At 36.2% G+C, this 25,098-nt stretch overlaps 2 protein-coding genes across 5 annotated transcripts; both read right to left on the minus strand.

Annotated features, from left to right (window-relative positions):
- Positions 1 to 1,326: 1,326 nt before the first annotated feature.
- On the minus strand, positions 1,327 to 8,753 carry cyp2x7 (cytochrome P450, family 2, subfamily X, polypeptide 7). Of its 4 annotated transcripts, none has more exons than XM_087310600.1 (10): positions 8,671 to 8,753; positions 7,708 to 7,803; positions 7,468 to 7,630; positions 7,057 to 7,209; positions 6,806 to 6,966; positions 4,641 to 4,814; positions 4,394 to 4,532; positions 4,059 to 4,246; positions 3,839 to 3,980; positions 1,333 to 1,723 (listed from the first exon to the last, which is right to left on the minus strand). In XM_087310600.1, the coding sequence occupies exons 2-10, from the start codon at positions 7,735 to 7,737 to the stop codon at positions 1,530 to 1,532; spliced, it is 1,344 nt and encodes a 447-aa protein (XP_087166726.1). In that variant the 5' UTR covers positions 7,738 to 7,803; positions 8,671 to 8,753; the 3' UTR covers positions 1,333 to 1,529. The 4 variants fall into 4 exon arrangements, with proteins under 4 accessions (NP_001243106.1, XP_087166726.1, XP_087166725.1 ...); XM_087310599.1 differs by having other exon boundaries at positions 8,431 to 8,753; XM_087310601.1 differs by having other exon boundaries at positions 8,175 to 8,753.
- Positions 8,754 to 15,791: 7,038 nt separating this feature from the next.
- Positions 15,792 to 24,556, minus strand: cyp2x8 (cytochrome P450, family 2, subfamily X, polypeptide 8). The gene is given in 9 exon segments (NM_001441459.1): positions 15,792 to 16,210; positions 17,837 to 17,978; positions 18,051 to 18,238; positions 18,541 to 18,679; positions 18,803 to 18,976; positions 20,371 to 20,531; positions 20,645 to 20,797; positions 24,074 to 24,236; positions 24,308 to 24,556. Coding segments are annotated over 9 exon segments (1,476 nt in total). The 5' UTR covers positions 24,470 to 24,556; the 3' UTR covers positions 15,792 to 16,016.
- Positions 24,557 to 25,098: the final 542 nt, after the last annotated feature.

The raw sequence follows: 25,098 nt of genomic DNA on the forward strand, positions 1-25,098 counted from the left end.
TAGTAAAGATGGCATCCATACTGCTGGTTACTACATCAAGTTCATTTGAGTTTGCGGGTGCATTACGAAATACAGAAAGATCAGGTAAGTTATTTATAAATTCATTCTTGGTTGATGGGACGATAGCTCTATTAGGGCGAAATATTGGAGCGGGTTTGCTAATTTCAGGTAAACACAGCTTATATAGTAAGAGGTAGTGATCTGTAATATCATCACTTTGTGGTATAATGTCTACATCAATGACCTTAATTCCATAAGACAGAATTGGATCTAATGTATGCTTTAAGCGATGGGTTGGACCCACAACGTTTTGCTTTATCCCAAGTGAGTGTAGTAAATCCATAAACACGAGCCCTAATGTATCGTTAGCGTCATCTATGTGGATGTTAAAGTCACCGACAATTAGTTTTTTATCAGTTTTGACTAGTAAGTCAGAAATATAATCAGAAAACTATTTTAGAAAATTGACATAGGGTCTTGGGGGTCTATATATGGTGATTAAAGCGAGAGATAACATGTTTTTGCATAGTATCTGGAAGCTGAACATTAACCGATAATACTTCAAAGGAGCTAAACATAAGTCCGTTTCTCTGATTAATATTAAGGAAATCACTAAAGATTGATGCAACTCCACCACCACGACCAGTTTGACGAGCCTCATGTTTATATAAGAATCCTGGAGGAGTTGCTTCATTTAAGCTAATATAGTCATTTTGTTTCAGCCAGGTTTCAGTGAGACAGAGTGCATTAGGATTGTTATCTGTTACAATATCCATCTGTTAGTAAAACAAATTCAGTGTTTCGTAAGATTTAACCATTTTTAGCATTCTTCTGAAGAGCATTTGGTCTAGAAAATATGTAGAGTACAAAGATCTGATGAACTTTTGAAAAGGTCTTTTGAATGATCATTTTAAATAAACATCTTAAAGATAAACGATCAGTGCATGTTTAAAATAAATGTCTAATATACCAATTCTCCTAATCCTATAGATATTTTCAACCTCTAATCTGATTAACAGATTTTGTTATGCTATAGTCTTGTATAGACTCGCTATCGGTCATAAATCTTCTGTTAAAGAGCCACACTTTAAATGATGTGAACTTAAAGTGCACATATTTCCTGTATGGCTGTTTAAGTCCACTTCTGTGTGGAAGGAAATTCAGCATTGTGACTCTTTAGAAAAGATATTTCACTTATTATTATTATGGTATAATTTAATGATATTTATCAAAATTGAAATGTTTTCCCTTAAAATATTCTCTTTAAAATGAGCATCAGAACTGTGCAAAGGAGATGTTGTAAAACTGAGATGATTTTAAGAATGCATCAAAGAGAATTGATTAGACCTTTATTGTGTTTGTAGAAAAGACAGAATATCAAAAGTACATTTAAAAGATTCATGATATATAAACATTGAATGATTGATATGTTCTTGTTAGAAACAGCGTCTGAAGAAATGTAAATGCATTTTTACCTCCAGAACCTGACTGTTATTTATTTTCTGGAACTTTATATACAGCATTAAGATTCACTGTTTAACTGTGTCTCTCCGCCTGATGTGCATTCTGTAGGGTTTGGGTGTCATGGTGAGCCCAAATACAGGGGTGTAATCTGGTTTCCCTGCATCTTCGGGCCAAACAAACTGAAAACGCCGCAACAGAGTGACAAAAATCAAGAAGAGCTCCATACGGGCCAGACCTTCACCCAGACACACACGAGGACCTGGAGAAACACAGTGAATGCAGGATTAATTACAAAATACAGCTACAAGCATAAACTACTAGGGGTTGATAACTGCATAAACAATAACTTATTCAGTAATGCTACAATCACAGAAATCAGGGATGGAGAAGGTTACCATTTACATGTATACATGTTTGTTTGAATGCATTTTACATTGGTAATGGTGGGCTGCAATGTCAAGCAATTATACACACAACACAATCTTACATCGTCAAAAAAATGGAAACAGCTTCAAATGGTCCTTAATATATCAGTGATGAGGACAAAACTCAAGCTGAGAGCAGTGTGTGGTGCATTGGTTTAGCTCCTCAAGAATGGATTGGTAGACTAAAACATAGCTGTGTTTATTCAGCCTTTGAAAGTGTAGGGGAGCAGCAGCCATTATAGCATTTAAAGAGAGAAGAGTCTCCACTGTGGTCGGATGTGTTTTGGTAGGGTAAAAAGGATGTTTATTTAAACTCCCATTTAGAGATTTAACCAAAGCAAGACTTTTCATTAAGACCTTAAAGCAGGGGTGATCAACTCTATTCCTGGGCCCAGTTATTAAAAAAAATTAATCTGGATCAAATTGGTCCAGATTTGGAAATCCCATGTTTTGCTATCCAGGATTAACCAATCGATCTTACTTTTATGACAGTTTTTTAAAGGAACATTGAGTTGGATCCTGTTTACTAGAGCCTTAAATAGAACCAACGTTGTGGTCTACTGGCTTAGGAATGAACAACAGGTAGGCAGAATAGCAGTAATGGTGTTGAGCAACCCTGCCTCAAAGAATCTGATCAATCTGTGTAAAATTGGCATCTAAAGCACTTCTAAAATCCAATGATGCCTCCCAGTGGCTGATTTTTTTAGTCCTCTTATCAAGATAAATAGGAAATGCAAAATGCCTGAATTTAGCTACATTGGCATATTGGTATGAGTGGGTGTGCTTTTGATCATTGTGGTGCTACTGTCAGGGTGACATTAAAGAATGGAAGAAACCACCCCATCTGTAAACTTTTAAATTGGAATGACTTACAGTTTAGTCTGTTTTATAGAAGCATAAACACAAATTAGCGATTAAAACAGGTAGGGTTCATACACATTTTTGCTACTAAAATTCCAAGATTTTAAGAGTTTCAAATAAATATTCATCAATGGCACTAGACAGCGTCAACGCTCCTGATATCACCTTTAAAGAGAATGTAAGAATATTTGAAAATGGAGAATTTGGCATCATTTTGTAAAGCATATATCTTTTAGCTTAACTTATAAATGATAAGTTAATTCATATGGCAATCAACCCAGTTGTAATTTCTGCTGAGGGAGAGTATCAGGGAGTATGTTTTCATGGACAGCAATACTCAATACACAATACTCTGATTAAGAGTTTACCATGTAAACAGCGATTTTTGAATAATTTAATCCAATTAAGGTCATAATTGAACTACACAGAAATCAGATTAAGACATGTGGAGTATGCCGATTTCAGTCGTATTATCGAAGTGCAGTATAGACATGCAAACACCACAATCAAACCATTGCCATAGTGTAGGATTTTCACTACATTTTGAGACAGGATATTCCATACACACACAGCTGTGTGACACTATTATTTGCATCTACCAAGTCAGTGAAGGGCTACAGACACCTGCACCACAAAATGCGGAGGTTTTTTTCCATATGGCTTGCGTAGTAGGTTACATATTAAACCAATTAAGAAAAAAAATTATATATATATATATATATATATATATATATATATATATATATATATATATATATATATATATATATAAAATTATTATTATTATTATATAAAATTCTATTCTCTGCTTTGATTTCCTAAAAATAAGGCAGAATTCCTGAAGATGGCAAACAGAAAGTTGAGCACTTCTATTCACCCCACTAAATTTAAAATTTTAAATATTACCAATGAAGCATATTCAAGTATATTTGTTAAACAGACATCATTGACTTTTTCAAAACTTCTTGGGTTTACTTTAAAGCCTGGAAAATGCCATGTCAAAATTCCATGACTTTTCCAGGTTTTTCATGACCGTCTGAACCATGAATAAGATTTCAGTGCTGTGCTAGAACCCCTAAAACTGTTACCTGTGGAGAAGGGTATGAAGGCCTCAGGCTTCTCAAACTGGCCCTGCTCATTCAAGAAGTTTGCTGGGTTAAACTCATGAGGAAACTTCCACTGACCCTCTTCTTTTAGGACAACAGTGAGATTAGGAATGATTACAGTTCCCTGACAAAAAAAAGAAAAAAAAAAGGTTAAATTTGTTTTAAAGAATAAAACCTTTAGTCTCTTAGAAGTTTTTCTCACCTTTGGGATGCTGTAGCCCATTAGCTCTGTGTCTCTTGTGGTGCAATGCAACACACTTAGTGGTACAATGTTAGCGACACGCTGAACCTCATGAATCACAGCCAGTGTGTACGGCATATTATGTCTGTCTTCATATGTCACCTGATCTTTACCCTCCAGAACATCATCAATCTCTTGCTGGCATTTTACTGGTTAGAAAACAAGACAGTGTTTGAATGTTGCTGTCCTTTTGAGATGCTAGCTTTGCTAACATACTTCTGACAGTTTGAAAACTTAACACTTCAAATAAAATTCAACCTGTTTAAAATAAAAACGAATTTAATGTGTGCTCAAACCTTGCACTTCTGGGTGGTTCATGAGGTAGAGGAAAGCAGCAAGGAGGGTGTTAGAAGTGGTGTCAGTCCCTGCAAAGCTCATATCCATAATGTTCATGATGAGCTGGTCTTCAGAAAAAGTGGAAACACAATTTTTTACCTGGAGAATGCAAGATATCATTAATCTGAGTCTCAAGTGGTTGTACACAGAACATTTACAGAGTTTCAATGTATTCCCAGAAAGTTGTTTGTCAGCAGAAAGTTGCACCTTATCGAGCTCATCCAGATAGCAGTCAATGAAGTCTCTCGGCTGTCCTGGGACTCTTGTGCTCTTGTGTTCATCAATCAACTTTCGATTCATACTTTTTATTATTTTTACATTATCAAATGCTTTTTTAAAAGGCAGGGGCAGGATTCTCAATAAAGGAAATGTGTCGTATATCTGGTAGAAAAGAACAAAAATCTCAAGTTATTTACAAATGCACCTTACAGCACCAAACAAAAAGCATTAAAATGGTGAGAAAAATGAAGTTATCAAGTGATATTGCAAGGGCTGTGTTTGAAATGCCATACTATCATACTACTGTTAGCATTTCTTCAGTATCCAGAATATATGCTGTGCATAGTATGCATGTGTGCAATATACTATGAATTTTATGCACATTCTTTGTATGTAATTCCCAGATTACCTTTTACTTTTGCTGAAATCTGATGTATGCATCCCAGGACTGTGCGCGATATACACTACCTAACAAAAGTCTTGTCGATCCCAATTACAAGAGCAACAAATACTAACTTGACTTCTAGTTGATGATTTGGAAAAGTGGCGGAAGAATTTTTTAGATGAATCATCTGTTGAACTGCATCCCAATGATCACAAATACTCCAGAAGACCTATTAGAACCTACATGTACTCTAGATTCCCAGAGAAATCAGTCAAGTTTGATGAAGGAAAAATCATGGTTTGGGATTACATTCAGTCTAGGGGTGTGCAAGAGATCGGCAGAGTGAATGGCAACATCAACAGCCTGAGGTATCAAGACATTTGTGCTGCCCACTACATTACAAACCACGGGAGAGGGCAGATTCTTCAGCAGGATAGCGCTCCTTCTCATACTTCAGCCTCCACAAAGTACCTGAAAGCAAAGAAGGTCAGGTGCTCCAGGATTGGCCAGCCTAGTTACCAGACATGAACATTATTGAGCATGTCTGTGGTAAGATGGAGGAGTCATTGAAGATGAATCCAAAGAATCTTGCCTTTCTAGATGACTTTATTAATAAGTTATTTGAGTCTCTGCAGAGATGTATGGATGCCGTCGTTCAAGCTCATGGGAGTCAAACACAATATTCATTCTGTTTCCATAGCACCATGACTTTGTTCTATACTGTATATCATTTCTGTTAAGTGACAAGACTTTTGACTAAGCAAAGTCAGACATTACCGTCCTAAGTACATAATTAAAAATCAAGGCTTGATCACAGTTTATTTGGGTAAAATAAATGTAATCTAGAGGCCTTTGCCTTTTATATAAGCTACTTTTGATATCAAATGATCAACTAGAAGTCAAGTTATTTTTTTGTTGTTAAAACTTAAACAGGCGACAAGACTTTTTGTCGGGTAGTGTAGTTTCCCCTTGTGCATATGATGTTTTAATTTTAAAAATATGGTGGTAAAGAGCATGCATGTGAGTTGAGTGGACTGGAGGCGGAGAGCACTTAAGAATGTAACATTTATAATTATCTGTTTGTTTGTTTGTTTGTTTGTTTGTTTGTTTGTTTGTTTGTTTTTTGTAAATACGTGCATGTTGAGAAAACAGTGTATCCACACTACTGCTTAAGCACAAATTACTATATTCACTATATTCAATTCAGTTGTCCAAATTAAATAGTGCTTTATAACGAATGTTCACCAAAAGTGTTTGGAAATATAATTGCTCATAAGTTAAACATGACTTGTTCTTATTTGTTAAAGTTACTGTAGCAATTATTTGAGATATTAATCCTAATTACAGACCACACCAACATTTCTAAGCATTTATTCCAGAGTTAATGAAGTTAATGGATTAAATACTTTAATGCATTTTATAATACATTGCAAGGTCTCATAAAGAACTGTCATAGCAATTGTAATATTAATCTATATACAATGCATTATTTTGTGGCTTATATTATGACATACTATTATAATGCCCTATACATAATTTATATAACCACAAATATAGGTGCCAACCACATAATTATGTAAGGTAATTTGATCAGCTGTACTGAATAACATCTAGGTGTTGGTCATGTCAAACATTATAACACATTACCCTTTAAAAAATAATTAGCATAGGATTTATTGCCTTACACACTATTCCTAAAAATATGGTAGCCAATATGCACTGTATACTGTGCAGTTCTGTGCAAAAATTTTCATTTTTGAGATCTCACCATGTTCCAGGGTCCATTAAGGATCCTTAAATTCTCAGCAATGCGCTGAATGTAGCCCCGAAGGAATTCGTTGTTGTAATCAAAACGGCATCCGAACAGAACCAGGTTTATAACATTTGATGCAATATTATGAAACATAATCTGAGGATCGACTGTTTTCCCTGTACAAATGTAAATAATAATAAAAACATTTACTTGCCAAAATCTCAAAGAAATGGTCTTCAAGAAATAGAAAAATCACATATAAATACCCGTGTTCTTGTCAAGGAAATCAACAATGTGTGAAATTTCCCCCAGAATTCTCTCCTCCATGGACTGCTTCCCCAGACCAAAATTTCTCAGGGTCATGAGAGCAAAACGCCGATGGTCCTTCCAAAGGGGTCCATAGTCAGCCAACACAACACCTTAAAAATGATGAAGTCATTTATGAGATCTAGCACTACTCTTTTTTTTACATCTAAAACAGTTTCTACTAGGAGTTATTTATTTATTCGAGTCAGGGGTGTAGCAAACAATTTAAAAGTGGGGGGACAGCTAAATAAGATCCAAAATTTTACATTTATGTTATTATTAATCACCTGTTTCTATGATCTGTCTCTAAAAGTGAGGGGGTCGTATGTCCCCCATCCCCCCGGTTGCTACGCCCCTAATAGGAGTTATACCTTTATTCCCAGTAAGATGACTGATCATTAAGTCTTGAGGTCGTCCTGAGAAGTCTTGAGCTTTGGTAACCAGAGCTTCCTTAATAACCTCAAAATTATTTAGAAAAACTGCTGGCTTTGATCCAGTGTACAGGCTGAAAATGTTGCCATATTTTTCTGCAAGCTAAAAGCAAAACAAAAAAAATATTTAAAAATTAAAAAAATGAAATGTTAAAACTCAAGATGAGAAGTAAGCCATACCCTTTCAAACTCTTTCAAGGGATCAACCATGTTGATCTGAAGCAGATTTCCAAATATAGGAACAGGAGGAGGTCCAGGAGGAAAATTCTTCGGCCTCTTGATACGAATGAGGAAAAAGACGAGAAAGATGCATATTAAAATAAGAACAGAAACCTCTAACATCCTTACTGCTGTGCCCTTGTTTAACACGAGCGAAACGAGCTTGTAAAGCAGACAGGGCTTTCTGGACCTCTTTATATCATGGACTTTCGGAGATATTGCAACATTCTGGCAAACAACTTATACAAACTTTTTTGAGCGCAAGCGGAAACCACGTCACGCCGGGTATTCAACCCAGTCTGTTGCGGGATCGACCGAAAAATGGACCCGAATATTTTAGAAAAATCATTATATGTACTTTGTACTGGTTTAATAAGTGAACATAATCAATAAAATCATTTACATAAACCTAATAGGCTAGTACCTACCAAAAGTTTGATTATTTGTTCTTTGTTCTGCAGACTATATAATTACACGTTTCAGTCACTTGAGGATCAACGTGAGAGTTTTGCGAGTCACGTTTTATTGTATTGCATACAAACAGGCGCACTGGTTTAAATATAAAGTAGACGTGTGATCAGTTTGTTTAGTCACGTCTGTCGCTATAGACTGTAAAATGCAGGTTTTTTTCGGTGTGTGAAGCAGGTATGGCAAATAAAGCAGTAGAGAAATGTTATGGCTCACCATAGCTACACAAAGTTTACAATAATTTTTGCGATCAATCTTTGCGAACGCAAGTGGTTGGACTGTGCTACTGAAACCTGCGTGTTGCTGATTTCTGTGTGTCGCTCTGATAGTAAACTGTACATTTGCGTGAGAACCTTTTATAAAGGCCCGTAGAGGGGTTCGGTTGGTTTGTAAGACCCTCACTGACAAATGTCCAGGTCCAGAATTTAAAAAATAGTAAAGAATATTGAAACTAACCCATTGATAAAGGCTATAAGATTAAGCGGAAGTTGGATGTAGCTTCGGTGTGACCAGTGCTAAGAAAGAGGAGAAAGAGCCCCAAGTGGTGCTCGCTACAGAGCCATTTGAGGAGAGCTGAGCTCCAGCGAGGGGGAGCTTAAGCTTGAGCTCCACCTTTTTTGCACTTCTTCTACGAGTGATGTCACAAGAGTCCAACATCCAGCTGTGCAAGAGAACACACAATCTGACGTAAGAGTTATGACTGTAGTGTTTTTATATAGAGAAAACATTTTACAAGTAACTTTCAATCAAAATCTTGTAATTATTTTTATTGAAATGGCTAAATTCTAATTGAGGAAAATTGAACTTGCTGGCCAGTTTGTTATTTACTTTGGATGTACTTTGGTATATCAATAAGTGTGGTTATGATAACCATCCAACAAGCCAATTCAGCTGAAAAAATAGTGCTTAAATTGTCATAAAAATGCCATATTTAAATCTCATAATTAAATAGAAAATGAAACCACCTCAAAAAAAAAAAAAAAAAAAGAACCACCTCTTTCACCAGGTGCCTGTGGGCCTGAAATAGCCTATTAAACATTACTAAAATGTATATCAAATTTCATTTATTGAACAACACAGTTGTCTTATTATGATAAAGGTCATTTAATTATCGTTAACTAATTTGAGATGTTGAGAGGACAGCAATAAGGTTGCTGGTTCGACCTCAGCTGGGTCAGTTGGCATTTCTGTGTGGAGTTTGCATGTTCTCCCTGTGTTTGCTTGGGTCTCCTCCGGGTGCTCCTGTTTCCCAACAGTCTAAAGACATGCGGTGAATTGGGTCAGCTAAATTGTCTGTAAAGTTAAATTTTTATGTGACTGTAACGAAGTAACAAAAATACATTTGAAAGATGCATCATTCATCCTCTTGAATTCATAGAAGATCCATATTGAAACAGTAGGCCTATAATGTTCTTGATATAAATAGTTTATATAGTAAAAATTGTTTTGTAAATGTGTAAAAACTAAAAGTTAAAAGTTTAAAAAGTCAAATCAACTTTTTGTTATCACTGTCAGCATTAAGATTCACTGTTTAACTGTGTTTCTCCGTCTGATGTGCATTCTGTAGGGTTTGGGTGTCATGGTGTGCCTGAATACAGGGGTGTAATCTGGTTTCCCAGCATCTTCGAGCCACACAAACTGAAAACGCCTCAAGAGAGTGACAAAAACCAAGAAGAGCTCCATACGGGCCAGACCTTCACCCAGTGTATTTACTCACCCATTTTGTGATTAACCCAGTTATAGCTATCCCATTCAAAAAGTTACACTTTCTTTGATTGATTTGTTGACCTAGAGAGTCTTGACAGTTGCACTGTAATGGTTTCTGATACTTTTGGAATAATCTCATATATTTGTTAGGTGATATTTGTCTGATGGCTGTAACTTTGGTATCCCATGTTATCTTTTAAAACACCTTACAAAATGCATCATTGGATATTTATTGAACAGTTTAGCAGTTATGAGCAATTTGAGCAAAACTTATGATTGCTGTAGCGCCACCATCAGACTGATTGGGGTGAGTTTTAGTGACACTATAGAAGGGGTGAGGACTACTGTGATTTACAGTGTTACAATTTATTGTTTGGGCTGTCTGGTCAGGGCAGAATGGTGATCTGTGAAAATCCTAATAATTACAACCGAGTTTCAGTACTGTGCTTGAATACTTAAAAATGGTTACCTATGGAGAAATTTATGAAAATATAAAAATTAACAAATAAAAAACTCAAACTGGTTTAAATTAAGACAGATTTAATAATGTGCGCTCAAACCTTGCACCTCTGGGTGGTTCATGAGGTAGAGGAAAGCAGTGAGGAGGGTGTTAGAAATGTTGTAGGTCGCTGCAGAGTGCAAATCGTAAACGGTCATAACAAGCTGGTCTTCGGAAAAGGTGGAAACATTGATTTTTACCTGTGGAATGTAAAATATCAATAATCTCAATTAAAGGCACACTTCATTTATATATTGTAAATTGTGAAATGTATACTTAGATGTTTGTCAGCAGAAAGTGGCACCTTATCAAGCTCATCCAGATAGCAGTTAATAAAGTCTTTCGGCTCTCCTGGCACTCTTGTGCTTTTGTGTTCGTCAATCAGCTTCTGATTCATACTTTTTATTGTTTTCATATTATCCCCTGCTTTTTTAAACGGCAGGGGCAAGATTCTCAATAAAGGAAGCGTGTCGGATATCTGGTAGAAAAGAACATAAAATATCAGGGGTTGCCACAGTGGAATTAACCACCAATTACTCTGGCAAATGTTTTGTTGGTGAATGCCCTTCCAGCCACAACCAAGCACTAAGAGTACAACCCTCAATGCTGAGAAACACCCACACACTCTCCCATATACAAACTATGGTCAATTTAGTTTATTTCAGTTCATGTAGTTCTCTCTAGAATGAGAGAGTCCATGCCCTTAATAGCATACTGCATTTCCTCCCTCTAATTATTGATTATTGATTTTCTAGAAATACTTGAACTCCATTCTAACAGCATTGGTATTTCATGTGAACAGAGTAGTTCTGTATAACATTATGGGAATGTAAGTTGTCTGTGCAGATTCCACTAGTAAACATTGGTGTTTTAAAATTAAAATAAATGTGTTGACAGATGGAATCAGCTTAGTACATGAATAATGATGTACTAATATGTAAATCAAACGCTGCTTCGACATGAACTAATGATGTGCTAAGGTATGCGCTAATCAAGAACTAACTTTAATGAGTCACATGAATTCATTTTGAATAATGGCTATTATTTCTTGTTAGTCCATGTTTGTTAATGTATTAACACTTTAGATTTAAATATGTCATGCCATGGCTTTACTTGAAGGGGCACATAATCATTCACTCTTTCTTAACTACTCATGAACTCTTATGTTTAAACCTAACAGTTGTGCTCATCCGTCTAGTGCATGTTTAAATTGAAAAATAATAGAAAAGTGTTCTGCCTAAACAAATAAATGAACAGTTTAAACCAACTCAGGCTCTTTCTAATTACGTTCCTCTATTTACATTTCTGGAGAAAGCTAAATAAGTCTCAGGAGCTACGTTTTTTGCAGCTGTGGATGCTTTTTCAGGTCTAAATTTTTCTTGTGAATGCAATTTGTGCCTACTGTTCTCCTGTATCCACCAGAGGTCACTGTTGAGTTACTGACTCCCCAACTGACCGACCACCCAGACCTTCCCCCTTCCCCAAACCCAACCAATAGTTTTTTTAAAAGCACCTATTGACCCGCCCACCCCCTTCCCTAAACCCATTTGCAGTGTTTTGAAAAGCCATCAAAAAAAAAAAAGAAGCGGTCAGCTGGTAAATGCAAAAAGCAACAGCGTCATACCACCCTGTAGCGTTTGTTTTAAAGATAAAATGCAGCCATACATACTTCTGGCTGCATAATTCGCAATCTCCAAAAATGTATATAGGGCTACATTTTCAGAATGAGCCTATGATTATTTACACAAAGGAGTTCATAAGTAGTTAAGAATGAGTCAATGATTATGTGCCGCTTCAAGTAAAATTATGATATAAAGAGCAGGTCAACAGTAACAACCCCTATTTTTAACTCTCCAAAAAATGAAAAAAATTTGCTTTTACTCTCTGATGGCCAAAGCAAGTAAAAAAAAAAACATTATATATGCTTTAAAAAATTCAGGAAAAAGTGTTTTATGTAAATTCGGACCATAGGTCCACATGTCTGGATATCATTTTTCTCTAAAAGTACATCATGTCAAAAGGTGATACTTAGATTTTTATTTTAATTAGGTTCAAATAAGCCCAAATAGCAAAGAGAAATTAAAAATGCATGTAAAAAACACCTTGAGCCTTAAGAGGATATGCACACAATCTTTTAATTTCAGTCAGCCAGCCTGGGCTTCCGGTTTATTGTCATCTCATACAAAATCACTGCATTCAAGATCTGATTTCTTTAAAAAAAAACAGTGATCTTCACTGCCTGGCTGAGATACGATATAAAGTGGGTGTCAGATAAAACAAGAAGCATTAAATTATATTTTTCCTTGCCATGTCTTAATATAATATGAAAATAAATTTTACCCCAGTATTTTCAATGGAGTTTCTGCGCTGGTCTGCTGCTATTGACGGCACCTCCGTTTAAACGTCTTTCATGTCTTTTTATGCTTGAACAACTAAATGAATGCTTAAGTCTATTTAACTGAATGTATTGTAATAACATTACAACATCCATGCGGTATGAGGAACCTTATGAAATTAGTCACATAAAGCTTCCACCAGAAGTTCACCATTGGCTGAAAAACACTATGCATATGTAGCCCATTCTAAGGTCAGGAAGCTCCCAAATGAGAATCAATAAAAGGTGTACAAGTGCATTTAGGGAGTTTGGAACAGCAACGAGATCAATGACCACAATTTTAATGCCTCGTATCTCCAAAAACCTTTTCAGATTCTGTTACTGCAGCACATCAGCATGTGATTTTCCCTTTCAAGAGTTCACACTTAGCTGATGATTGATTATAAGCTAGTTTGGCATGCTGTCCCGGGAGAGAGCCCTGAGCCCAAAGGTTCTTGAGCCCTGGGCTCCCTCCCGTTTGGAGGACGAAAGGGGAGCTTTGAGCTCAGGTAGATCTCGACAACTCCCCCTTGATAAAAACTGATGACTAAAAATTGAATGCTATGAAAAGATATGCTGCATGGTGAGAGATTAACTGTAGTGCAAAATTTAGATTTATCAATTTACTTCTTGTGCATGTTTTTGGAATGTGGGAAGAAACCGGAGGACCCAGGGAAAACCCACGCAAGCTCGGGAAGAACATGCAAACTACACACAGAAAAGACCACCGGCCGGTTAAAGGACTAGAACCGGCAGCTGGATAGGCATCCATTGTGTAAAACATATGCTGAATAAGTTGGTGGTTTATTCTGCTGTTGCAACCCCAGATTAATAAAGGGACTAAGCCGAAAAGAAAATGAATGAATGAATGAATGAATGAATGAATGAATGAATGAATGAATGAATGAATAAATGAATGAATGAATGAATGAATGAATGAATGAATGAATGAATGAATGAATGAATGAATGAATGAATGAATGAAATGTAAACGAAAAAGTACTGGCAGTTTACTTCCAGGTTTTTGTATCGTAATTTAAGACACCAAACAAGACAATATATCACATCAAACCAAACTAAAATGTCAATAAAAGTCACTTTCTCAAACTTTTTAACATAAAAGTTGTTGGAAGAAAGATCAAGATCTCACAATGCAATTAAAAATCATAAAGAAAGAAAGAAAGAATACATAATATAGAATACATAAATCACAAAATATGGAAAACTGTTAATTTACAGATATTTTTACAGTGTGCATACAACTTTTTAAACACTTATTTTCAGCCATAATTATTCAATGCATGTCTCCTGAGGAATGTGCATGCATATTAAAATTAGACAACAAATGAAGGGTTCTTTATGCTCAATTATGGCAACAGTTAAAAACAAAACTGTGTCTATGAGAGTGGCAATTTAAAAGGAAAAAAAATATATGTTAAAATATTTCAAATAAGCCTATTTTACTGGCCCCCACCTCAGTGCTTGAATGCGTTTGCATAAAATTTTGGTATCACTCATTTTTTGAATCTTAAGTTACATTGCATCTACATGCTAACTAATTCTCAATATAAGTAGAGTGTTAGGTTGGGTTTAGGGTTAGTGTAAGTTGACATGTACTTGCAAAGTTTCTTGTAGTCAGTTAAATGTGTTGAAGGAGCGGTATGAGCAGATGTCAAGCAGACCTTCTACTAATACTCAAATGAGAAGTAGTTGGCATGTAGCTGCAATGCAACTTTTAGTCAACAAAAATGTGCAATAGGGACCATCAAAAGTCTCACCAAAAATGTTTATTAAAAGAAAAGGCTAAGGTTTTGTGTTGTCAAACTGGCAAGCTTGCATTATAGGCTTATTATCCTACTGGTTATGATGGAAAATTGTGAAAAATGTATAATTATTCTAAGGAGAAATATTATGAATTAATTCTTGACAAAAACAATACCGTCCTCACAAAGATAATACAGATGAATAAATAGCTGCCAATATGAATCCAGTTTTTCATAAGATTTAGGCATCTTTTCACAGTTAGTATGTGTATTTTAAAGAGTCTTGAAAATATCTGCTGTGTTCAGCAAACTGATAAACTTTTAAATGATAATTTTTTTAAAATAAACATCTTAAAGAAATATTGTTGATGTCAATGTAATGCATTTGCATTTGTTGTTTTAGTGATAATATAATGAGCAGTTGAAATCAGAATTATTAGCCCCTCTTTGATTTTTTTTTCTTTTTTAAATATTTCCCAAATGATGATTAACAGAGCAAGGAAATTTTCACAGTATGTCTGATAATATTTGTTCTTCTGGGGAAAGTCTTATTTGTTTGATTTCGGATAGAATAAAATAAGTTTTAGATTTTTTATAAATCATTTTAAGGTCAAAATTATTAGCCCCTTTAAGCTATTTTTTTCGATAGTCTACAGAACAAACCATCAATATACAATAACTTTTCTAATTACCCTAACCTGTCAAGTTAACCTAATAAACCTAGTTAAGCCTTTAAATGTCACTTTAAGCTGTATAGAAGTGTCTTGAAAAATCTTCTCTCTGTTAAAAAGAAATTGGGGGAAAATAAACAGGGGGGCTAATAATTTAGGGGGGTTAATGATCCTGACTTAAACCGTGTACTTGTTTCTCATTCTCTTTGTTGGAGTACAACAAGAAAATACACATTTTTTTTGGTCTAATTGTTTATGACATGTGAAAGAGAAATGAAATTAGTGCAGCCTTAATTGAAACCTGTTGGAGACTTTGTGTAATATTATAAACTTGGAGTACACTTATGTTCTGTATATTGGTGTTTAAGTTCTCCTCTTGGTAGAAGACATTCAGCATTGTAACTGCTCAGAGAAGATATTTCAGGTATTATCATGACAAAGGTCATTTAATTATAGTTGAGATGATTTCTCTCAATGATTTAATTCAAAGTGAACATCGAGGCTGTGCAAAGAGAAGATTTGCTTCACAAATATGTGATGTTATAGGAATGACTCAAAGAAATGAAGATTGATTAGACCTTTATTGTGTAGGCTGAAAAATCAAATCCACAAAAGTATGTTTGAAAGATGTGTCATTCATCCTCTTGAAGTTTATTCATGTTGAAAGATTACAATGTTATTGTTACTGTGTACTGAAAAATAATTCACTGAATTTTTACCTCCAGTACCTTACTGTCATCATTGATTACCTGCAACTTTAAATACAGCAGCACTGTCAGCATTAAGATTCACTGTTTAACTGTGTTTCTCCATCTGATGTGCATTCTGTAGGGTTTTGGTGTCATGGTGATCCCGAAAACAGGGGTGTAATCTGGTTTCCCAGCATCTCTGGGCCACACAAACTTATAACGCCGCAACAGAGTGACAAAAACCAAGAAGAGCTCCATACGGGCCAGACCTTCACCCAGACACACACGTGGACCTGGAGAAACACAGTAAATGCAGGATAAATGAATATAAAATATATAGCTACAAGTTCAAGTGCTTAAAGGGCTCATATAAAATAACTAATTTAGCAATCGCTAAAATCAGGGATGAAAAGATTTTTTGGCCATTTCTAGTCATTTGCAAAAGAAATACAGCAGTTTTCAATTTAAGACTCATTTTTGTTTAGGAATATAAGCATTTTTGGTATATTTGACCATACCTCTTTTGTAAATGACCCTAAATATAAATGTTGACCTAGACAATTGCACTATAGTGGTTTCATTTAGACTGATTAAAAAAGTCTAGGACTAAAAAATGTAGGTTTCTCAAAGAATGTCAAAAATTTGATAGGCGATCTGTCTGATGACCAGAGACAGATTTAACCAATAAGTGAGGTAAGAGGCTGTTAGGGCCCCAGGAAATCTGGGGGTCCCCAATAAATCTAGAAGTATAATTAGAAAAATAAATTATACCTATAAACTACATATATGTAATGTGAAGTGGGACGCTGAAAAGTGCATGCAAATCCAAATGCAGGGTTTGATAATGGTCAGGTAAGCAATGGTCAACACAGGGGCAAACAGATGTATGTAGGCAAATCAAGATTTGTGGTTAAAATAACAGGAGAGTTGTCAGAAGGCAAGCAGCAAACAGGGACAAACAATAAAACAAACAAAACAAAGCAAGGGTCAAAACCAGCAAGACAAGGCAAGGGAAATGTGTCATAATGTTCACAAACAGTATCACAAGACTCAGCAAAGGTTGTGTGTTAGTGTGCTGTTTAAACAGTCCAACTAATCAGTCTTTGAGCAGCTTCAGGTGTGTTAGTTAGCAATCAGCCAGGATTAGGAACCGGTGTGTGTGTGTGCAGTGCATGACTAAATCTTGTAGTCCATATAATGGTAGATTTTTAGTTCTATGCGATACTGTGTGTTTACCAGCGATCTACACAGGCTGGATCTAAAATACAATTAAATATAGTATTGTTATATTATATGTATGTATTTATAATATTAATAATATTTAAAAAATAAAATATCCATTACGCAGCCGTCCAACAGTAAAATTTATAAAAAAATATATATATTTATTATTATTTATTTTAGCTGTAAATTCATTTTAAGAAAACTAATAATTTAAAATGTAGAGCTTACATTCATTTAAAATGTTAAAGAAAATTGAGCGCTATAAAAAACAGCAATATAAATAAAAATTAAATAAAAGTAGAAAGGGTGCAGTCTGTATGGCTAGAATAGCTTAGGGCCCCAAAATTACTAAATCTACCCGTGCTGATTGCAGTGATTGCAGTTTGGTATCGCATGAATAACATTTTTAAAATGCATTGGCGTCCCAAGTGGTTACTGGGTTGTTTAGGAAATACAAAGTATGTTTATTTAGCATTTGTGAGCAATTTCATGCTTATGATTGTAGCGCCATCATCAGACTGAATGGGGTGAGTTTTAGTGACATTGTAGAAGGGGTGAGAACTACTGGGATTTACAGTGTTCTAATTTAGAGTTTGGGCTGCCTGATCATTGTTAGGGCAGAATGGTGATCTATGAAAATCCTATTAATTACTACAGCATTTCAGTGCTGTGCTTAAATACTTAAAAACGGTTACCTGTGGAGAAGGGTATGAAGGCTTCAGGCTTCTCAAACTGGCCCTGCTCATTCAAGAAGTTTGCTGGGTTGAACTCATGAGGAAACTTCCACTGACCTTCTTCTTTTAGAACAATAGTGAGGTTGGGAATGATGAGTGTTCCCTGACAAATCAGAAACAGTTTATTACAGTTTGTTTTGAAGTAAAATAACCTTTAGTCTGAATGTTTCCTCACCTTTGGGATGCTGTAGCCCATTAGCTCTGTGTCTCGTGTAGTGCAGTGAAACACACTTAGCGGTACAGTGTTAGCGACACGCTGAACCTCGTGAATCACAGCCAGTGTGTACGGCATATTGTCTCGGTCTTCATACGACACCTGATCTTTACCCTCCAGAACATCATCAATCTCTTGCTGACATTTTACTGGTAAGAAAAAACAAGGCTGTGTTTGACTATTCAAGCTCCTTTTGAAATGCTAGCTTTGCTAACATAACATACTTCTGAAATTTTGCAAATGTCAAAACAGCAATAAAAACATTACACCAATTCACATATTTGGATTATTCAGTACGAATTACACTTCAAAACTGTATTTATAATTTCTTATTTTAATGTGGCTTAACAATATAACAAAGGTTTCCATTCCTGTTGATACTCCTCTACTTTCTCTGGTTTAAACCTGGATTAAATGAAGACAAATGAATGTGTGCTTTTCAAACTCAAACCTTGCACCTCTGGGTGGTTCATGAGGTAGAGGAAAGCAGTGAGGAGGGTGTTAGAAGTGGTGTCGGTCCCGGCAAAGTACAGATCCAGAATGTACATGAGGAGCTGGTCTTCGGAAAAGGTGGAAACCTCATTTTTTCTCTGAGGATTGTAAGATATCTCTCATTTGAGTCTCAAGCAGTGGTGCATAAACAGTATTTACAGATTTCAGTTATGAACATTTCAAAACCATCCAGACCATTGCATTACAGAAAAATGATGCACCTTATCAAGCTCATCCAGATAGCAGTCAATGAAGTCTCTCGGCTTTCCAGGGACTCTTGTGCTCTTGTGTTCGTCAATCAGCTTCAAATTCATACCTTTTAATACCTTCACATGATCAAATCCTTTTTTAAAAGGCAGGGGCAGGATTCTCAAAAAGGGAAGTGTGTCATATATCTGTTATAAAAGAACATCCAAATTTAAGTACACGTAGCTTAGAGATACCTTTAAATATCAACAAAATACACCCCACAAAATATCTCTGGCCCAGACAATCAGCTTGTACTTGGCCCACATGCCGCAGTGAATTACATTACATGACTGCACCAAGTCTGGCTTTCAGACAAGAGCCAAACATGGACCATATCTGGGCCAAGTCTCAGCCAAGTTAATAACCCTATCTGATCCTGAACTGGGCCAAATATGTTGGTGTGTCATGACTGCAATGAAATTGATAAACCCATGAATCATTGCACTTTAGGCATGCTATGGGTGTGCTTTTTGTCAAAGCGACTTGATTAGTAGAATTTTTTTTTCTTTATTTAAAATAGAAATTGATTTTAAATATGGGTCAGGACAGGCCAAACTTACATGGCCCACATATCAGTTATTAACATCTGGGACAAATACTACAATTTACATCTGGCCCAAGTATTGTGTGCCGCCCTAAAGACGGTGCCACCTCTGCTAAACCAGGCCACATGCTCTATGCCAGTGGCGGATGAATGCCTGCTGTGTCAAATTTATGGCAAATCTGGGCCAGAATTTTTTGCTACCTTGGACTTTTTGCAGATATTTCTAAACTGTAGGACAATAGATAAAAAATATGCACTACAAAGATTTTTCACCAAACAGACCCTCTCTCTCTATAATGATATTTCAGTAATTTGAACGCTAAAGACCTTATTTGGCATACTTTTCTAACTTTTGTGCACAGCATTATGGGTAATGTAGTTTCCCTGTACACATTTCATTATTAAATATGATTGTCTTTTAAAATAAGATGAATTTATATTAACAGATGGATTTAGCAAAGCATTTACAATTTATTAACAACCTTAGAGCTCACAACAGGTTGTTCTTTAAATATTTATCATTTATTGTTTTTCCTTTTGGAGTGACACAGTGGCTCAGTGGTTATCACTTTCACCTCACAGCAAGAAGGTCGCTAGTTCGAGTCCTGGCTGGGCCAGTTGGCATTTCTGTGTGGAGTTTGCATGTTCTCCCCGTGTTGGCGTGGGTTTCCTTTGTGTGCTCCAGTTCCCCCCACAGTCCAAAGGCATGCGGTATAGGTGAATTGAATAAAATAAATTGGCCTTGGTGTATGTGTGTGAATAAGTGAGTATGGATGTTTCCTAGTACTGGGTTGCAGCTGGAAGGGCATCCACTGTCTAAAACATATGCTGGATAGGTTGGCAGTTCATTCCACTGTGGGGACACTGATGAATAAAGGGACTAAGATGAAGGAAAATGATAGAATGAATGTTTTTATTTTCCAGTAACCACCGAAAAGGGGTGAAAATAGAAAGTTGTCAAGTGATTTTATGAGGTGTTTTGATCTGAGATCTCACCATGTTCCAGGGTCCATTGAGGATCTTTGAAATCTCGGTAATGAGCTGAATGTAGCACTGAAGGGTTTCACTGTTGTAATCAAAACGGCGTCCAAACAGAACCAGACTGATAACATTGGAAGCAACATTGTGGAACATGACCTGAGGATCCACTGTTTTCCCTGTACATATGTGAATTATTTAAAGAAAACATTAAGACATTTTATTCGGTATCTGAAATCTAAAAGTAAATGGTCTCCACCTTGTCCAAGAAGTAGAAATCACATATAAATACCAATGTTTTTGTCAAGGTAACAAACAACGTGTGAAATTTCCCCCAGAATTCTCTCCTCCATGGACTGCTTTCCCAGACCAAAATTTCTCAGGGTCATGAGAGCAAAACGTCGATGATCCTTCCAAAGGGGTCCATAGTCAGCCAACACAACACCTTCAGAAAAATTATAAAAGCAATTGAGATTTGTGGAGATTTTAGCAATATTATGATTAGTTACACATGCAAACACAAAATTGTTTCCTTAACATTCCCATGTGATGTATACAGGGGCAAGCACATGCATACAGGAAAACCAAAGTCGTGGTCAATAAACAGGCGAATGGTCAGTTCTGGCGGTAAGCATCATAAACTAGGAATGGCTAAAATGAAACAGACGTTTCCACACAGTGTCGAGATCTCAAATTGCAAGTGTTTCGAAACACTGCACCAAAGAATGAGCCGAACCACCCAGGTCATGTGACTAAGGTGATTCAAAACACCCAGGTCACATAACTAAAGCTATTCAAAGCATCAGTCATTTCAGAAGCGTTTCGAGACCTGCCGAATTTGCACTTGGAAAAAAACATCTCATGTAGCCTTGTGGACGGTGTGTGGGTGCAGAGTAACTGTGCTGCAAAAGGCCCGAGTTTGAATCCTGACTTGTTCCAATACTTAAAATTGTGACAATGTATTTTATTAGTTACTTTTTTATGATCAAAACAAAATAAATATATTCCCAAAGTGTTTATTCGGACGTCAGACTAATGCTAAAACAAAACAAGTTACAAGAACAGAGTTTTTAAAAACTTACATCTATAGCTGCATCACCCTGGATTCAAACACATTAGCTCTTGAAGCTAGTCAGTAACTCTCACTGCTTCACTAAATCACTTCAAAAGTCAACTTGCTAAACTGTTTCTTCGCTGAAGCTGTTCCAGTGCAATACATAAAGATGACCACAATGCGTCACTGTAGAGACGGGTTTAAAACGTTTCGAAAGCTTCGACACATGTGCTTCAAATGTTTTAGTGTTTCATGAAGCCTCGCTTTGCCCACAACTAACGTAAACAAAGCAACGGTCATGTACAACACTGCAAGTCAAGGCAAGGCTAGGCAAAAGAAATGCGTCATAATGGTAAACAAGTTAAACAAGACTCAGCAACTGGTGTTTGTGTCTGTGCTGCTTTTAAAGTCCATGTAATCAGTTCTGAACAATTTCAGCGGTGTGCGTTAGAAATCAATGGTAAACTGGAACAGGTGTGAGTGTGTGGTGCATGACAGGATTTGTTGTCCATATGGTGAGAGATTTGAAGTCCTGGTAATCCCTAAAAGAAGAACATTCTCCTGACTTAGAGAGAATATTCTATTTACATTTAAGACAACTTTCAGGTTGGCCAACAGATAACATTCTGGGAGTATTTTAGGAACTAAACAAGTTTTTAAAAAGTCAAAAAAGTTAATTGTTGGAGCTTGTGTTCACATACTCCTAAAATTAACTATGCCTTTTCTTTTACTCAATTAAATATTCAAACTACAATAATTAGATAAGGTCCTTGAATTTGACTGGTAATGCAGTAGAATTGTAAGTGTTGATGGGTGGCAGGGGTGGACTGGGACAAAAATTCCTCCCTGGCACTGTATCCACACCAGCCCACATTACCACACAGACACAGCCCCACCCACGGACACGCATATTTACTACTTATATTGGTGTACAGATGGTGAAATAATATAAGTAGTACCATATTTAATAGGTTTTTAAACATTTAATGTTTGTGACTGGAACAAAAACAACCCATTGTCATTCTTTGCACCTCTGCTTAAGGATTAAATTCATACTGTAATCTATGCATGTATTTAATGCTAACTATGTATTCAAATGCCTATAGTACTATAGCTTAACAGGTAGCTATAGGTTTTTTTGCATGTTAGACTATATTGCTAGTACAGTAACATACAACAGTTTGTATACGCTAAATCCCAAGTTATCTGCTGATAATGACCTTTAAAAATGTTCAGGAGTTCTATGCTAAGCTTACAACTGTTAAACAGTGTAGGTTACTGTCAAAAACTGTCAGAAGTTCTGTGAATGATGTCAAAATTTCTTAGTATATTTTAGCATAATGACTTAGAAGTATATTTTCTGTTTTCTTCTTACCTCCCCAACCGCGCTACTGTCCTTCGATGCAGCAGCCAAATTTAAACCAGTCAAGATTATTTCAGTTCATTTTTTGCATTTGGCAGTATCTGATTTTAGAGCCCTTTTTTTCGGTTTCTTGGAGCTTTTCGGTGCTTCCTTTCCCCTTTTTTACGGGCCATCTCTGACAATTAGCTGTTTGTTTGACATTCTTGCCAGATTTTGATTACGTTTGCGTTAAGTTTGATTGGGTCAGCCACCTCTCAAAACCAGCTGGCCGTCACCAATTTGGCCAAATGCTTAACATTTAATTATAATAATGATAATATTAATAATAATAATAATAATAATAATAATAATTATTATTATTATTATTATTATTATTATTATTATTATTATTACTATTATTAGTATCATCATCATACTATTCACATTTTGCAAGAGATAAAAGCTGCCTGCATGTAAAAACAATACATATTAAGAAAAAAAAAAACTGACCGGTCCACATTTAAAAACTGGTCCGGCCCTTCTGGCATTTGCCAGATAGCTAGTCCGCCTCTGATGGGTGGTGAGGATTTTTCAATAGCTCTAAAGCAATGTTTGTCAACCACGTTCCTGGAGGACCATCAGCTCTGCACATTTTTCATATCTCCTTAACCAAACACACCTGATTCATCAGCATCAGCTCATTAGTCCTCTAGAAACATGGTTGGAAAACACTGCTCTAAACGTTGCAAATTGAATTACACGTTCAGCCTCTGTTATTTTCAACTTCTGTCTTGTAGTTTTTACTCACAGATGTCTGCACTCCTTGGACTAAAAAAAGTAACCCAATGTACATGTCAAAGAAGGCGGGGCTTTAGAGCCACTCTTACTTATTAGATAACTACCACTAACCTAACATTTGGAAGGTGTTTACCAGCCAAAGCAAACTTTTCCGAAGAGTTCAGTTTGCTTTGGCATGCTGTTTTGAACAATGGGGGCACATAGCACAACAAGTTTATTTTGACCTAGTTTGGCCAATTTATAGAATGGACAAGGGAAACTTTTTTTCTTTACACCAGCAGATGGCGACATGTCATGAGTCATTCATTCATAATCATAATTCAAAATGTATTTAGAAATTACATGGTTAATGTAACAGTTAATCCTGCGTCAACCCTAGTGACTGTAAAAACCCCATTTGTTTCTATTTCTAAAATGCAAGTCACCCAAACAACTACTTACTACTTGCTACTTATAAAAGGAATATTACACTCATTAGATTGTGATTTTCCATTTAACTATCTAAGACAGCTTTTTTTAGGAATTACCTTTACACTCTGTGAGATGACTGATCATGAAGTCTTGAGGTCGACCTGAAAAGTCTTGAGCTTTGTTAACCAGAGCTTCCTTAATAACCGCAAAACTGTTCAGAAAAACTGCTGGCCTCGATCCAGTGTACAGGCTGAAAATGTTCCCATATTTTTCTGCAAACTTAAAGTGGAAAATTGGTTTACAATCAAGAAGAAATGTTGGAACTCAAGATAAAAAGAAGAAAGCCATACTCTTTCAAAGTCCTTCAAAGGATTTGCGAGGTTGAAGTGAAGCAGATTTCCAAATATTGGAAGAGGAGAAGGTCCTGGAGGAAAATTTTTTGGCCTCTGGATACGGATGAGGAGGAAGACGAGCAGGATGCATATTAAAACAAGAACCGAGGAACCCAACATGCTTACTAATGTCTAGCTGCGCTCCCTCTGTTTCACTCAAGCAAAGCAAGCTTGTAAACCTATTACCTCCCAGTCTCTTGGTACATTGCTATCTGCTATCTGAACAACATTGGCCATTTTCCAAGAAAGATAAAGCGACTGGAACAAACAATCTACTCAAAAGTTTAAAACTTTTTTTTTCACCTGTATTTTGCTGGTTTGTATAATTAAACACAAATCCATTCAGTATAGAAGAAGCTGTGCCATATGCCATATGTCATAGTCGCTGGTTTGATCCTCGACTCGTTTCTGTGTGGAGTTTGCATGTTCTCCCTGTGTTTGCGTGGGTTTCCTCCGGGTGCTCCGGTTCCCCCCACAGTCCAAAGACATGCAGTACAGGTGAATTGGGTAGGCTAAATTGTCTGTAGTGTATGAATGTGTGTGTGGATGTTTCCCAGAGATGGGTTGCAGCTGTAAGGGCATCCGCTGCATAAAAATGTGCTGGATAAGTTGGTGGTTCATTCCGCTGTGGCAACCCCAGATTAATAATGAATAAAAAATAATGAATGAATGAATTTTTAGGGGTTTTATAGCTAGCAGGTTTTTTAAAACGAAAATAATGTTTATTAATTATTTCTCATTGCATGGTG

This window comes from Danio rerio, chromosome 25 (genome assembly GCF_052040795.2).
Source record: "Danio rerio strain M-AB ecotype USA chromosome 25, GRCz13ab, whole genome shotgun sequence".
NCBI classification, from domain to species: domain Eukaryota; kingdom Metazoa; phylum Chordata; class Actinopteri; order Cypriniformes; family Danionidae; genus Danio; species Danio rerio.